Genomic DNA, 12,175 nt, shown 5'->3' with positions numbered 1-12,175 from the left:
TCTAAACATCATAATCTCGTGCGCCATCAAGTTGGCCGAACGATTGATCTTTAATAGTAGAGATATTGTATGCAATTTCAAAGGAAATTACAGTTGGTAGTAATCTCATGGAAAATTTTCTTTTGTTGCTATGACAACTATACCATGCATCTAATGGTATACAGAAGTTCTTGCATTTTTCCATGTGGTGCAACCAAACAGCTTCTATGCGCTTTTGTAGAATTTAATAATATGACATTCTAACCATGTGTGATTTATCCTATTTTCACGTTTTTAGAATCCGGCAGACAACTCCTTTGGGCTCCTCCTCCTTGATACGTGTAATGTTTCTAACACACAAAGTATGAGTAAACTGAGACAGATAGAGTATTTACGAACAATGGTTAATTAATTCAGTTTCTAATCATATGGTGTACTCTTGATGTTGCTTATATTAATTATCATGGATTAATGATCATCCACGTGCAGGTTCCTTGATCAGGCTGCAATAGTAGAGGTGGAGCTGGAGCCGTCGTCCCCGTCGTCGGGGAAGAAGAAGAGGAAGAAGTGGGCGGTGTGCACAGTGACAGAGGTTGAGGAGGTGAAGCAGGTGGTGCGGATGCTGCCCACGTGGGCCACCACCATCGTCTTCTGGACCGTCTACGCGCAGATGACCACCTTCTCCGTCTCCCAGGCCCAAGCCTTGGACCGCCGTCTCGGCCCCTCCTTTGTCATCCCCGCCGGCTCCCTCACCGTCTTCTTCGTCGGCTCCATCCTCCTCACCGTCCCTATCTACGACCGCCTCATCGCGCCGCTCGCTCGCCGCCTCACTGGCAACCCTCAAGGCCTCTCCCCGCTCCAGCGCATCTTCGTCGGCCTCTTCCTCTCCATCCTCGCCATGGCCGTTGCCGGGCTAACCGAGCGCCACCGCCTCTCCGCCTCTACCGCGGGCATCCAGCTCTCCGTCTTCCTCATCGTGCCACAGTTCCTCCTCGTTGGCGCCGGAGAGGCGTTCACATACATCGGCCAGCTCGACTTCTTCCTCCGCGAGTGCCCCAGGGACATGAAGACCATGAGCACCGGCCTCTTCCTCACCACGCTCTCGCTTGGCTTCTTCCTCAGCTCCGGTCTCGTCTCCGTCGTGCACGCGGTGACCACCTCCGGTGGCCGGAGACCGTGGCTCGCCAACGACATTGACAAGGGGAGGCTCGACTACTTCTACTGGCTGCTCGCCGCCATCAGCACCGCCAACCTTGGGATCTTCGTCGCCGCCGCCAAGGGGTACGTGTACAAGGAGAAGCGCCTGGCAAACGCCGGCTTCATCGAACTCCACGTCGAAGAAGTGGCCGTCCATGCTTGATAGATGACGAACTGGGTTTTAGTTTAGTTTTATTGTATTTTAGAACCTCGGTGATGATGGTGATGAAAATTTGTAAGAGCAGAACAGAATAAAAATGTTTTAGGTGTTTATCAACGGCTCTGCAGAATGCACGAGTTGCTTGTCGAGGTTAAGGCACCGCTAGATAAGTGCAACACATAAAAATATCAAGTATGTCATGATCTTGGAGATAAGTGCAACATAAAAATGTCAAGTATATCATGACCTTGGAGATAAGTGCAACATAAAAATGTCAAGTATGTCCTGATCTTTCCAGGCAGAATTGCTGGGATTTGGTTAACTGCACAAACATTCTTGATCAGCGCTTGATCACTAGATTTATACTTAAGCACTTGATAACAAGGCACTCATTGGTTGTGTGAAAACATATACAGCTAAAGAAGAATATTATTATTGACAATCTAGGTTTAACAACCACAAGCTATAGCACCTACTACATCTTGCAAGCCTGTGGACACAGACACAGTTTATAATGTCCATAGTCGTATGTCATAGTATTTGTTTACATACAGGGGAGATGAATGAGCTCATCTCTCCACAATGAGGATTGGGAAAGCCAGCTAGTAGTTGTAGTATATATTTTCAGTAATACTTTTCACGCTAACACCTATTTGGTGGAAATGGAATAGCTGCTACATAATTGAGCTATATACCCACACTAGCGGGAACCGGATAAGTTTTCTTGTCGGGCAATTCACCGAATATATCGCGGCAGCCATCCCATTTCCTCTGCTCTCTCGCCTCCCAGTAACCGCCGGTGTAGTGGAACGCTCCGTCTTCGGTGTCCCTGTCGAACCATCTCGGTTTCCATCCATTATCCTGCATTTTCCGTGCCTGTACATGAAGAGATCCAGTACTTCAGTTAAGACATTTTTGTGAAAGTAGGGCCTTCAACAGAACTGTGAACGCAAGTGTTATTTCCATGAACATGTAGGAGAACATGCAGGAAGATGTACCATCCGTTGCCTTGTCTCCAACCGTAGCTTCTCAGAGTTGGCTTTATCGTACTCCCCATTCTCTAGGTGTCGCTGATCCGGTCTGAGCCTTGAATCTGTTGGAGGAAGTTTCTCCTAAACAATAGGCAAAAACGGAGCTTCAGTATCAGAGCTAGCTGAGAGAAGTACCGAGATAGCGAGCTGAATCTGCCAATGGTGTACCTTGAGATTTGGAGTCAGCTCGTTTAGGGTTATAGCAAATGATGACAAATTGTATCGTGTGGGATTAGTTGGAGGCTCATGTTTCTCCCACAGCAGAGTGGATTCAGCACTGGAATTTACTCCGTCATTAGTAACATTGCAGTACAAGCTCTCGTCCCACTTTCCCCTTAAGGTAGCAACCTTGGTACCGCCAATATCCTCAACAACTCCTTGAACCTTGCATAGGACTATATCTTAGTAAGATCTATGGAGATGACAGGGAAGGTGAAAAACACATAGGTTGTGGGAACTGGCATTTATGTTCTGTTTTACCTGTCGAGGGTTACGTTCAAGAAACGACTGCTGTTTAAAGGTAAGCTTGCATGAATGTTGTCTGTTCCCACTTATTTTCATCGTCCCATGATGATGGCAATAAAGTCTACCGATGATAAGGTTATTAATGGTTGTTGTAACCTGGCACAGAGAGTAAGAAGTTCAGATTTTTCATAAGCAAAAAAAAAAGGGTTCACTACTATGAGACCTGCTGGACAAGCATCGTTTATTGGATTTGGGCATGGGTGAGGCGGTCTGCCTGTCCTGCAATCAATGATTAAAGGCTAGTGGTCTCCAGGAAGGTCTTTTACCTTGCTCCATTTGAAAATTTCTCCATCATCGAATTCTAATGTTAAAACACCAACAGGATCAAGCTGAATTGTTTGTCCCCAGAATTTGCTCTTTACATTGCTCTCTCCCCAAAATTTCCATCCTCTTCCTTCACAATGACAGGCCATGACCATTGGATGATGACTAACCTGGTACCAAGAAGGGAATAACATAATGACTTCAGGTATAGTTCGTAACAGTAACAGCAAAAGGTCTAACGGCAGATAACAGTAGAAAGTGAAATTACAACTGTTTGTAGAGAACAAATAGAAATATATCATGACAATTCTCACTGAATGAAACTTGCTAAACTTAGTTCCATCGTTACCAATAACTGACCTTTTCTGAGAAGAAACGGATTCCATTTTCAGGAAAATCAGCTTCATAAGTTTCCCCTAGCAAAGGATTAAAAGGTTTGCAGGGCCGGCCATCAGAGGAAGCATACCCAGAGACAGCGAATGCAGCAACACATAGAGTTCTCATCACACTGTTGCCCTGGATTCAGATTGATGCTCAGAATACTGAAAAATTATAGCCAGCTAGTTTCCAGACTAACAGTGAACTATTAATTGATCAGAGTTGGTAAAAATGTAACAGATGCCATGTTGCATCTAATGAACAAATAAAATTCAGATCAGCCAGATAAGATACATTTAGAATGAGTCATGGTGGAAATAAACATCTTGTTGTTCACTAAATTTTAAAAGCTACCACTAATTTTAAGTATCATTGACAAGACAGAAACAAAAACAAAAAAACAAATCACAAGAAAGATGCATGAAGGATGACATTTTCATACCTTTAGGCCATAATCATATGCATGGTCCAACAAATGAGAATATTCCAAGTCTTCAAAGCATTTTTGAAGAGATGAAATCGGTTCATTAAAGTAAACAGGCAGGCAGACCCGCGTCAGATCTTTCCCAACATTGTCCTTGATCATTGACCAAAGACTAACGCCCTTCTCCTTTTCAACTGGTTCAGGCAACTTTGTGCGGCGTTTTGGTGGCAGCAATAAACATTCATTCTCTCCCTTGCCAGATCTTGATTCTACAAAATTATGATTGTATTGCTGGACATCGTTGCTCGAATTTGAATGCTTCATCCTCATGTCAGGACTCGCAGCAGAATCACTGAAACTTTGTCTTGTATCACAGAAGTTATAGTCATCTTCATCTGACGATTCCATCTAACTCCTGAATCCCAGCATCATCGGATGATTCCGTGTTGCTGCTCTCTGATAGAAAAAGGTCAAGAAAAAAAAGTAAGAACAACAGAAAGCTAAAATTCATTTTCTCTTTTATCTTGCTCCACATATGAAAGCTCAACAGATAAACATGGCATTCTGCATTTTCAAAATTTGATGTGATATGATAGCAGTTTAACAACAAACAACAAAAAGATTATCAAATAAACATGTTCAAACATCCATCTTGAGACAACGGTACAGCACGAGAGCAACTGGAAATTGTGCATTAAAAGCTTAAACTGAGAGGATGAGGAAAAAAGGTACAAACACCGATCAAACTAGAAATACCAAATTGATATTTTTCCTCGAAGCTAATTGCATGAATCATGGATGCGAACAGGATTCTAGTATGAGAAACATAGAAAACATAAAGAGTTCAAAAAAAAAAATCAAGTACCACAACATTTTCCATGTCCAGAGCAGGAACATTCAGGTCTGATAGAGTGTGTAGTATCTTGTTCATTAAGTACCTGAAAGACACAGCATATCAGCATGAAGAGCAGGTTATTGCATTTCTCTATATTGCTTAGTTCAGTTTCCAACTGGGAATAAGCAGGGGAAGACCCAAAATTTCCGGTCTGACTGTTGTTATTCTGCCTTTTGAGGTCAATCAAACTGATTTTCCTCTTAATAATTATTATTAAGCAGTATTTAGTGATAGTTTGGGCCTGAGCACTGGGAGGATGCCCGGGGTGTAGTTATTACGGCAATCACGCACATCACATCCAAAATAAAATCAATATGGTTATGTCACCAAAAAATCTCAATAGAAATGAGGATCTTTCTACAGTTTACTGTAATACTTATACAATGCTGGAAGGGTCAAACGAAATCAGAGATAAGTGTCTGCGGTATCCTTAATTCTTCTAGACGGGGCGAACTTTTTTGGATTAAGGTTGGCATGTTCAACTTCTGTACATGTAACTCAAATTAAAACAGAGTTAGAATGGCTACTGATTATTTCATAATCCACGATAAATGCAAAACCCATTATTTCGAATTAATCAAAAAATTATAATTTCTTCTAATAACTCAAAAAGCGACTTGAATATAGTGTACTGAGGGTACAGGGACCACACAGTTGATTCTAAAAAAAGTTCAACAGTGCACCAAATGCTTTCTTGCAATCCACGTTAAATTAATGAGATGGTCAATCATCAAAGTAGTGGGAGCAGATTGAGTTCACTGATACACCTAGCAGCAAGTCTTGAGAAAATGTTACCTCAAGCTGTTGTGGAAGACTGCCAAGAAAGCTCAAATACTCTTCACAACGTTGTTTCATCTGTGTATAATACTGCAAGAATTCTGAATGGACAATCTGCTCACAGTCTTTAATAACCTCTTCACCAAGACCTTCAGCATGCATACGATTTCTAAGCCTGTCTGTAGAAAAGGATGCATCATTCTGGTCATACAGTAAGACTCCATTGGGAGAAGATTCACTTCTCGCAGAAACAAGGGCTTCAATCCAAGCCACACGATCCTTAACTGAGTTGGTTCTCAGCTGAAGCGTCTTGGTTGGAGTAATTATATAGAACCGCTTATCGTCTGATTTACTTTCACGGAATGATGATATCTGGCGAAATTTTAGATGATAAAGTTAGCAACCAAAACCTGCAGATCTAACAAGATTACATATTCTCTCTATACACTATGCCATTCAATGAGACTTGCCCAAATTAATAAGAAAGATGCCCTCAGATTATTTTTTTATATTCGATAAAGAGCACATTCTAACAAAGTCATGCATTTTTAGAACAACCAGCAGAAAACTAATAGTCTAAATATGCCTTTAAGAAAACCAGACATACTTTATGGGGATGTTTTAATGAAACACAATCGATTCATGTAAAAGAAGTGAGAACCTGACTGGTGGAACACAATCATCGGTGTAATTGGCATACCGGACCGACTAGCCAGCAGCCAAAGAATTGAATTGTTTTGTGCAATGTGTAGTTTTCTGCCAAAACATGTGCAATTTTAAGCATGTGCCAACTGTTTGTGTGGTTCTGTGGAATGCGAATCAGAAAGTGTTGTTTGTTCACAGCTACAAAAAACCATGTGTAGTACTTAGAATTACTCCTAGTAGGTAAACAAAAGAAGAGAGAATGTACTACACTGTAGAGCCTTTGCTTTACCGCATCATTTCAACTGAAATTGTTGAAGGTATGAATGTGGCTACCTGGCAGCACTAACAACTATAGACAGGATGGTTCACAGTTTCACACAAACACGAGGGCCCTAAAAGTCCCCTTCCCCACCATATGCCTCAGATTCCAACAGCTCAAGAACATCCAATGCCAAGGCCCCATCAGTACCCAGTTTAAACCCGAGAGAGCGAATCCAGCTGGAAGCCAGTTGGTTGCTTCACATGCCCAGCACAGCGCATGGTGTCATTCTTCATATGTGGAGACTCACCGGAGGAGATACTTCTTCACCAGAGGGGGCTGTAAAATGTAATGTAAAAAAGGGCAAAAAGGAAAAGATGGCAAGCAGCATTGCTAATCTTGTTTAGCCCCATTGGTGTGAGTTGATCTCCACGGAGATGGTGCTCACTGTCACTGGCAACCCCTACCTGGGTCTGGGTGGTTGGATCCCACAACAGCATTTGCGTTGCAGGAAAGCTCACGTGTGCTTTGCCAATTCAAAAGGGGCAGTTGCTTTCAGGAAAGGCACGCATAACTAAGCAGTAAGCACTCGCCGTCGCCGTTCCGCCATCTCCATCGATCGATTAATCCAGGTAATTAACTAAACAAATGTATACTAGTACAGTTTAGTACGTACTGTAGGTTGGTAAATGTCGCAGCTCTAGCTTGTTGTGAAGATCTGGGAAGTGGGTGTCGATGATTCTGATGTGGGTGGGGTGGAAGCTAAGCTAGGTAGAGTCAGTGGATGCGGACACGGCCGAGGCCGAACTCAGAGTGATGTGACGCGTTGGTCTCTCTAGCTTTACAGCTCCCATTTGTTTGTTTGTTTGTTACTGTGTATTTTATCTATGCGCATAGCTCCACCTGCTCTGAATCCACCTAGTAAGATTATTATCATCAGAGCAGAGCATTAACAGTTGAAGATCATCGCCATGGCCGGCAGGCATTGAGTAGCAAGCAGTGGAACAATGGCGAAACCTCCCTGAATCTGTCTTCTAATAACAGACCAACTGGAAAAAAGGGCAAGAATCTACCAGGCTAAAAATAAAATTCGATTCTTTCGGGTGGGGAAAGAGAAGCAGAGGAGCGCGCGGCGGCGGCGGGATCAATCAGATGGGATGAGACGGGCGGACGGACCTTGAGGTGCACGAGCCCAATGGGGCGGTCCTCGGGGGCGGCGGCGGCGTACCCGGCGGGGCCGATCAGCCTGGGGCGGCCGTCCTCCGGCGCGGGCGCCGAAGGGGTCGGGGAGCCGGCGGCGCGGGGGCGGATCTTGGAGTAGGCGAGGAGGCCGCCGCGGAGGATGGCGAACCAGCGCGGGCGCCAGCCCTTGCCGATGTTGGTCCACTTGTGGAGCAGCCCGGCCACGGCGGCCGGCGCCGGCGCGGGCGGGGGCGAGGACGGGGAGCGGTCGGCGCACCACCCGCCGGGGCAGTCCACGGGGAGGCAGCAGAGCGGGTGCAGGTCCCGCGCCCGCATCCGCATCGTCGTCGATCCCCTCCCCCCCTTTCTCCTTGGCTCGCGCACAAGCACAATCACAGTGGCATTTGTTTTTTGCTGATTCCTCGGCTGGAGGGAGGGAGGGAGGTAGGTAGGCAGCTGACGATCACGATGGAGTGGGGCGGAGGAGACGAGAGGCGCGCCGATTTTATAGGAAGCCGGCGGCGCAAGTCGTCGTCGTCGTCGACTTGCTTAACTTCTAGTAGTAGCAGCTGAGTGGGGGTCCGGTCCGCTTAAATTGGGTGGTGACACTGGCTTGGCTCAGCTTACGAGTAAACACGAGGCCCGCTTAGATCTCAATGATCGTTTTTTTACTTTCGAGAAAACTTCCGATTTATTCATCATCAAGTATGGCATGGCAGTACAATGAATACAAAAAATAATAAAAAATTACATTCAGATCTGTAGATCATCTAGTGACGACTACAAACACTGAAGCGAGCTGAAGGCGCGCCGCCGTCATCACCCCTTCCTTGCCGGAGCCGGGCAAAACTTGTTGCAATAGACAGTTGGGAAGTCGTCGTGCTAAGACCACATAGGACCAGCACACCAGAACATCAATCGTCGCTGTTGAAGAGTAGCGTAAATCGGAAGAATCCAACTTGAATACGCACGAACGTAGAGTCGTAAACACACTACGACCAGATCCAAGCAAATCCATCAAGGACAGATCCGTCGAAAGCACATCCCTACACACCCACTGATGATGCTATACGCACCATCGGGACGAGTGCTAGGCAGGGAGAACCTTATTCATCTCCAGGAATACGCCGTCGTGTTGTCTTCCTGAGCAAGACACAAACCCTAACAAAACTCGAAGGAACATCTAAAGACGGAGCCCTCCCACATGCAAGAGTCGAGATCCACCACGCCGCCATGGCCCTAAGACCACCAGAGACGAGGAGGACCGGCGATGGTGCCGGCAGGAGGCAGAGGAAACCCTAGGCTTTTTTGAGGGAGAGGCGGTTGTTGGCCGCACGTATATTTGGGGAGAGGAAACCCTATTTTCTTTCAATCAATGATCGTTTTAGGCCCGGTTAGATCTCAATGATCGGTTTTTTTCTAGAGGCCCTCTTATTTATTTATTTTTTGTGAAAATTCTAGAGGCCCTTTTAGATCTCAATGATTGTTTAATTACATGCGTGAACTATGAAAGAATATAACGTTAACGCATCACGCTAGTAAATTACACAAAACCATCGCAACTTATAGAAAAGCTACAGTTTCATTTCCTGGGCAAAGGCTTCACGAAACAACGGTGTTGCTTTGGCAGCGATTTCGATGGTGGGACATGCCTAGCAGGACTTACTCCTGACTCCTAAGGTGGACATGGGTCGAGTGGCCATTTCCCCCCAATCCATGATTGTTTTGACAAAGTGTTGGCATTTGATATATGTTATTATTGTTTGCTAGTTGATTATGACATCGATACGAGTGAATATAATTTCTAAGGGTTATCATTTGCATGGTTAGTTATGATTTTTGCTGAAAACTTGGGATCTCTTTTCCCTTTGTCCCATTGTAAAAAATCCCATGCCCATGGCCTTGTCATTTTCCAGCTGTGGTGCCAAACACTCTCGTGAGGGAGACTAGGTTGCATCTGTGCCAAGGAGAAATAAGACGCCAATGAGTTTTGAAGCGGTACCCGACAGTGCTTGTATACCAAACGGTGGATCGAGACGCCTATCATTGTGTATGTAAGTTTAATAGAAAACTCAAAGGCGTCTCGATACACTAATGAGTTTTGAGTGGTACCTGCCCATCTATGAAAAGGCGCCTACGGGGTGAACTCGGGGAGAAGGTGTCATACAAAAGATGCCGCACTACAGTGTCGTTCCCTCACGAAGAAGTCGCCACAAGCTACCGATAGTAGCGCCGAGAAGTGACCCCCTCCCACTTGAGGCCTCGTTGGCATCCATGGCTCTACCGAGGAATGTCTGTGTATCATGTCGGGAGTGCAGGAGTTAGTAGCACCCACATGAGCATATATGTGAATAGGAAAAAGAGGAGGGAGGCGATGTTAGTGCGTGAGGGGGGCCTCTAGAGTGGAGGAGCATGCGAGAAGGGAGGCAATGTTGTTGTAGGGTGTGTGCGGAGTGGAGCACGACGGAATTTCACCATGGACGAACTCTCTCTCTCTCTCTCAGGAATGTTGTTTAGAAATACAAACATATGTGTGTATGTGTGTTTGGTACTATAGTAGATTATGGTATACTATAACCACATTTGTTTTACCTTTTTTGTTGTCAAATTTATCATTTGATTAACCGGTTTTTCATGTAGTTGTGGTTGCTTTCTCGTTGCAAAATCTTGAAATATGTTTAACATACACAACTCAACAACCACAATATTACCTTGCTAGCTAAAGTGAAGAACACATTCGATCTTATGGAAGTTACGAACTTCTGGGCCCTCCTTGCGACGCGTCTTGATGAGCATATGCTAGACTCATTACATTGTATTTGGTTGACAAATTGAGGCTGAATACCTGGTGAGTTCCATGGATGCATGTCACCCAAGTTTGGGATTAACTAGTTGAAGGGTACCCATTCGTGGGCTTCTACAGGAGGCAGTTCCAATCGACACCATGCTGCTGTGTGGGGCTCCAGGAGGAATCGAGGGATGTTGTTTAAAAATACAAATATATCGGTATATATATGTTTGATATTGTGGTAGATTATGGTATACTATAACCAAATTTGTTTTATCCTTTTTGTTCCTTTTTGTTGTCAAAATTACCATTTGATTAACTGGGTTTTCACATGGTCATGGTTACTCCCTCGTTTAATATAACACAGGTCAACGGTCACAAGATGATCTTGCTTGCTAGAGTGACCAACCCATTCCAAAACAATGGTCATTTGAAATTGTAGAAGAGATTGGGACTTGGTCCTATAGATGGAAATCACCAGCGGGATCAATGGTACATCCAGATTTTCATGTGTCTTAATTAAAGAAGAAATAAGGGCACTAAGCTGTAGTGATCACTCCAGAATTAGTTCTTACGGGACCAGAAGGCGATTTTCAAGTCGAGCCAGTGGCAATTCTAGAAAGTAATATAATAAAAAGGAAGATCATTGGTCCTTCCAAAAGCTTTGTGTCAGACCTCTTCGCCAGCAGACAAGAAGCTAACTTATGAAAATCATGGACTTTTGGGCCCTCCTTGCCCTGCAACTTGCTAAGAATATGCTACACTCAATACATTGTATTTGGTCGACAAATTGAGGATGAAGACCCAGTGAGTCCCATGGATGCATGTCACCCAAGTTTGGATGAACCAGTTGGAAGGTACCCCTTCGTGGGCTTCTACAAGGAGGCAGTTCCGGTCCACACCATGCTGTCGTGTGGGGTTCCAAGAGGAAGCGAGAGATGTTCTTTAAAAATACAATTATATCGGTGTATGTATGTTTGGTATGTGGTAGATAATGGTATATTATAACCACATTTCTTTTATCCTTTTTTTCTTTTTGTTGTCAAATTTACCCTTTGATTAACCAGGTTTTCATGTAATCCTGGTTACTTTCCCATTTAACATAACATGACTCAACAATCACAAGATGATCTTGCTAGCTAGAGTGACCAACCCATTCCAAAACTATGGCCATGTGAAATTGTAGAAAAGAGTGGGACTTTGTCCTATTGATGGAAATTGCCAGTGGGATCAATGGTACATTCGGCTTTTCACGTATCTCAATTAAAGAAGAAAGAAGGGCACTAAGTTGTGGCGATCACTCCAGAATTACCTCCTATGAGACTAGAAGGAGAGTTTCAAGCAGAGCCAGTGGCAATTTTAGAAAGGGAGATGATTAGTCCTTTCAAATGCTTTGTGCCAGATCTCTTCACCGGCAGACAATAAGCTAACTTATGGAAATCATGGACTTTTGGGCCCTCCTTGTCGTGCAGCTTGCTGAGCAGATGCTAGACTCAATACAGTTTTATTTGGGCGACAAACTGAGGTTGAATACCCGGTGAGTTCCATGGACGCATGTCACCCATTTCAGGATGCACTAGTTGAAGGGCACCCATTCGTGGGCTTCCATGGGGGGCAGTTCCAGTACACACCATGCTATCGTGTGGGGCTCCAGGAGGGAGCGAGGGATGG

General features: G+C 44.6%; 1 protein-coding gene and 1 pseudogene across 1 annotated transcript; one reads left to right on the top strand and one right to left on the bottom strand.

Annotated features, from left to right (window-relative positions):
- Positions 1–448: 448 nt before the first annotated feature.
- Positions 449–1,473, top strand: LOC125511577 (protein NRT1/ PTR FAMILY 6.3-like). The gene has a single exon (XM_048676986.1). It carries the CDS (start codon positions 599–601, stop codon positions 1,337–1,339), a length of 741 nt encoding a protein of 246 aa, XP_048532943.1. The 5' UTR covers positions 449–598; the 3' UTR covers positions 1,340–1,473.
- A 274-nt stretch (positions 1,474–1,747) lies between these two features.
- LOC125511576 lies at positions 1,748–8,259 on the bottom strand (annotated as a pseudogene).
- Positions 8,260–12,175: the final 3,916 nt, after the last annotated feature.

Source organism: Triticum urartu, chromosome 5, assembly GCF_003073215.2.
Source record: "Triticum urartu cultivar G1812 chromosome 5, Tu2.1, whole genome shotgun sequence".
Lineage (NCBI taxonomy): Eukaryota > Viridiplantae > Streptophyta > Magnoliopsida > Poales > Poaceae > Triticum > Triticum urartu.
This window is presented reverse-complemented; position numbering and strand designations above follow the sequence as displayed.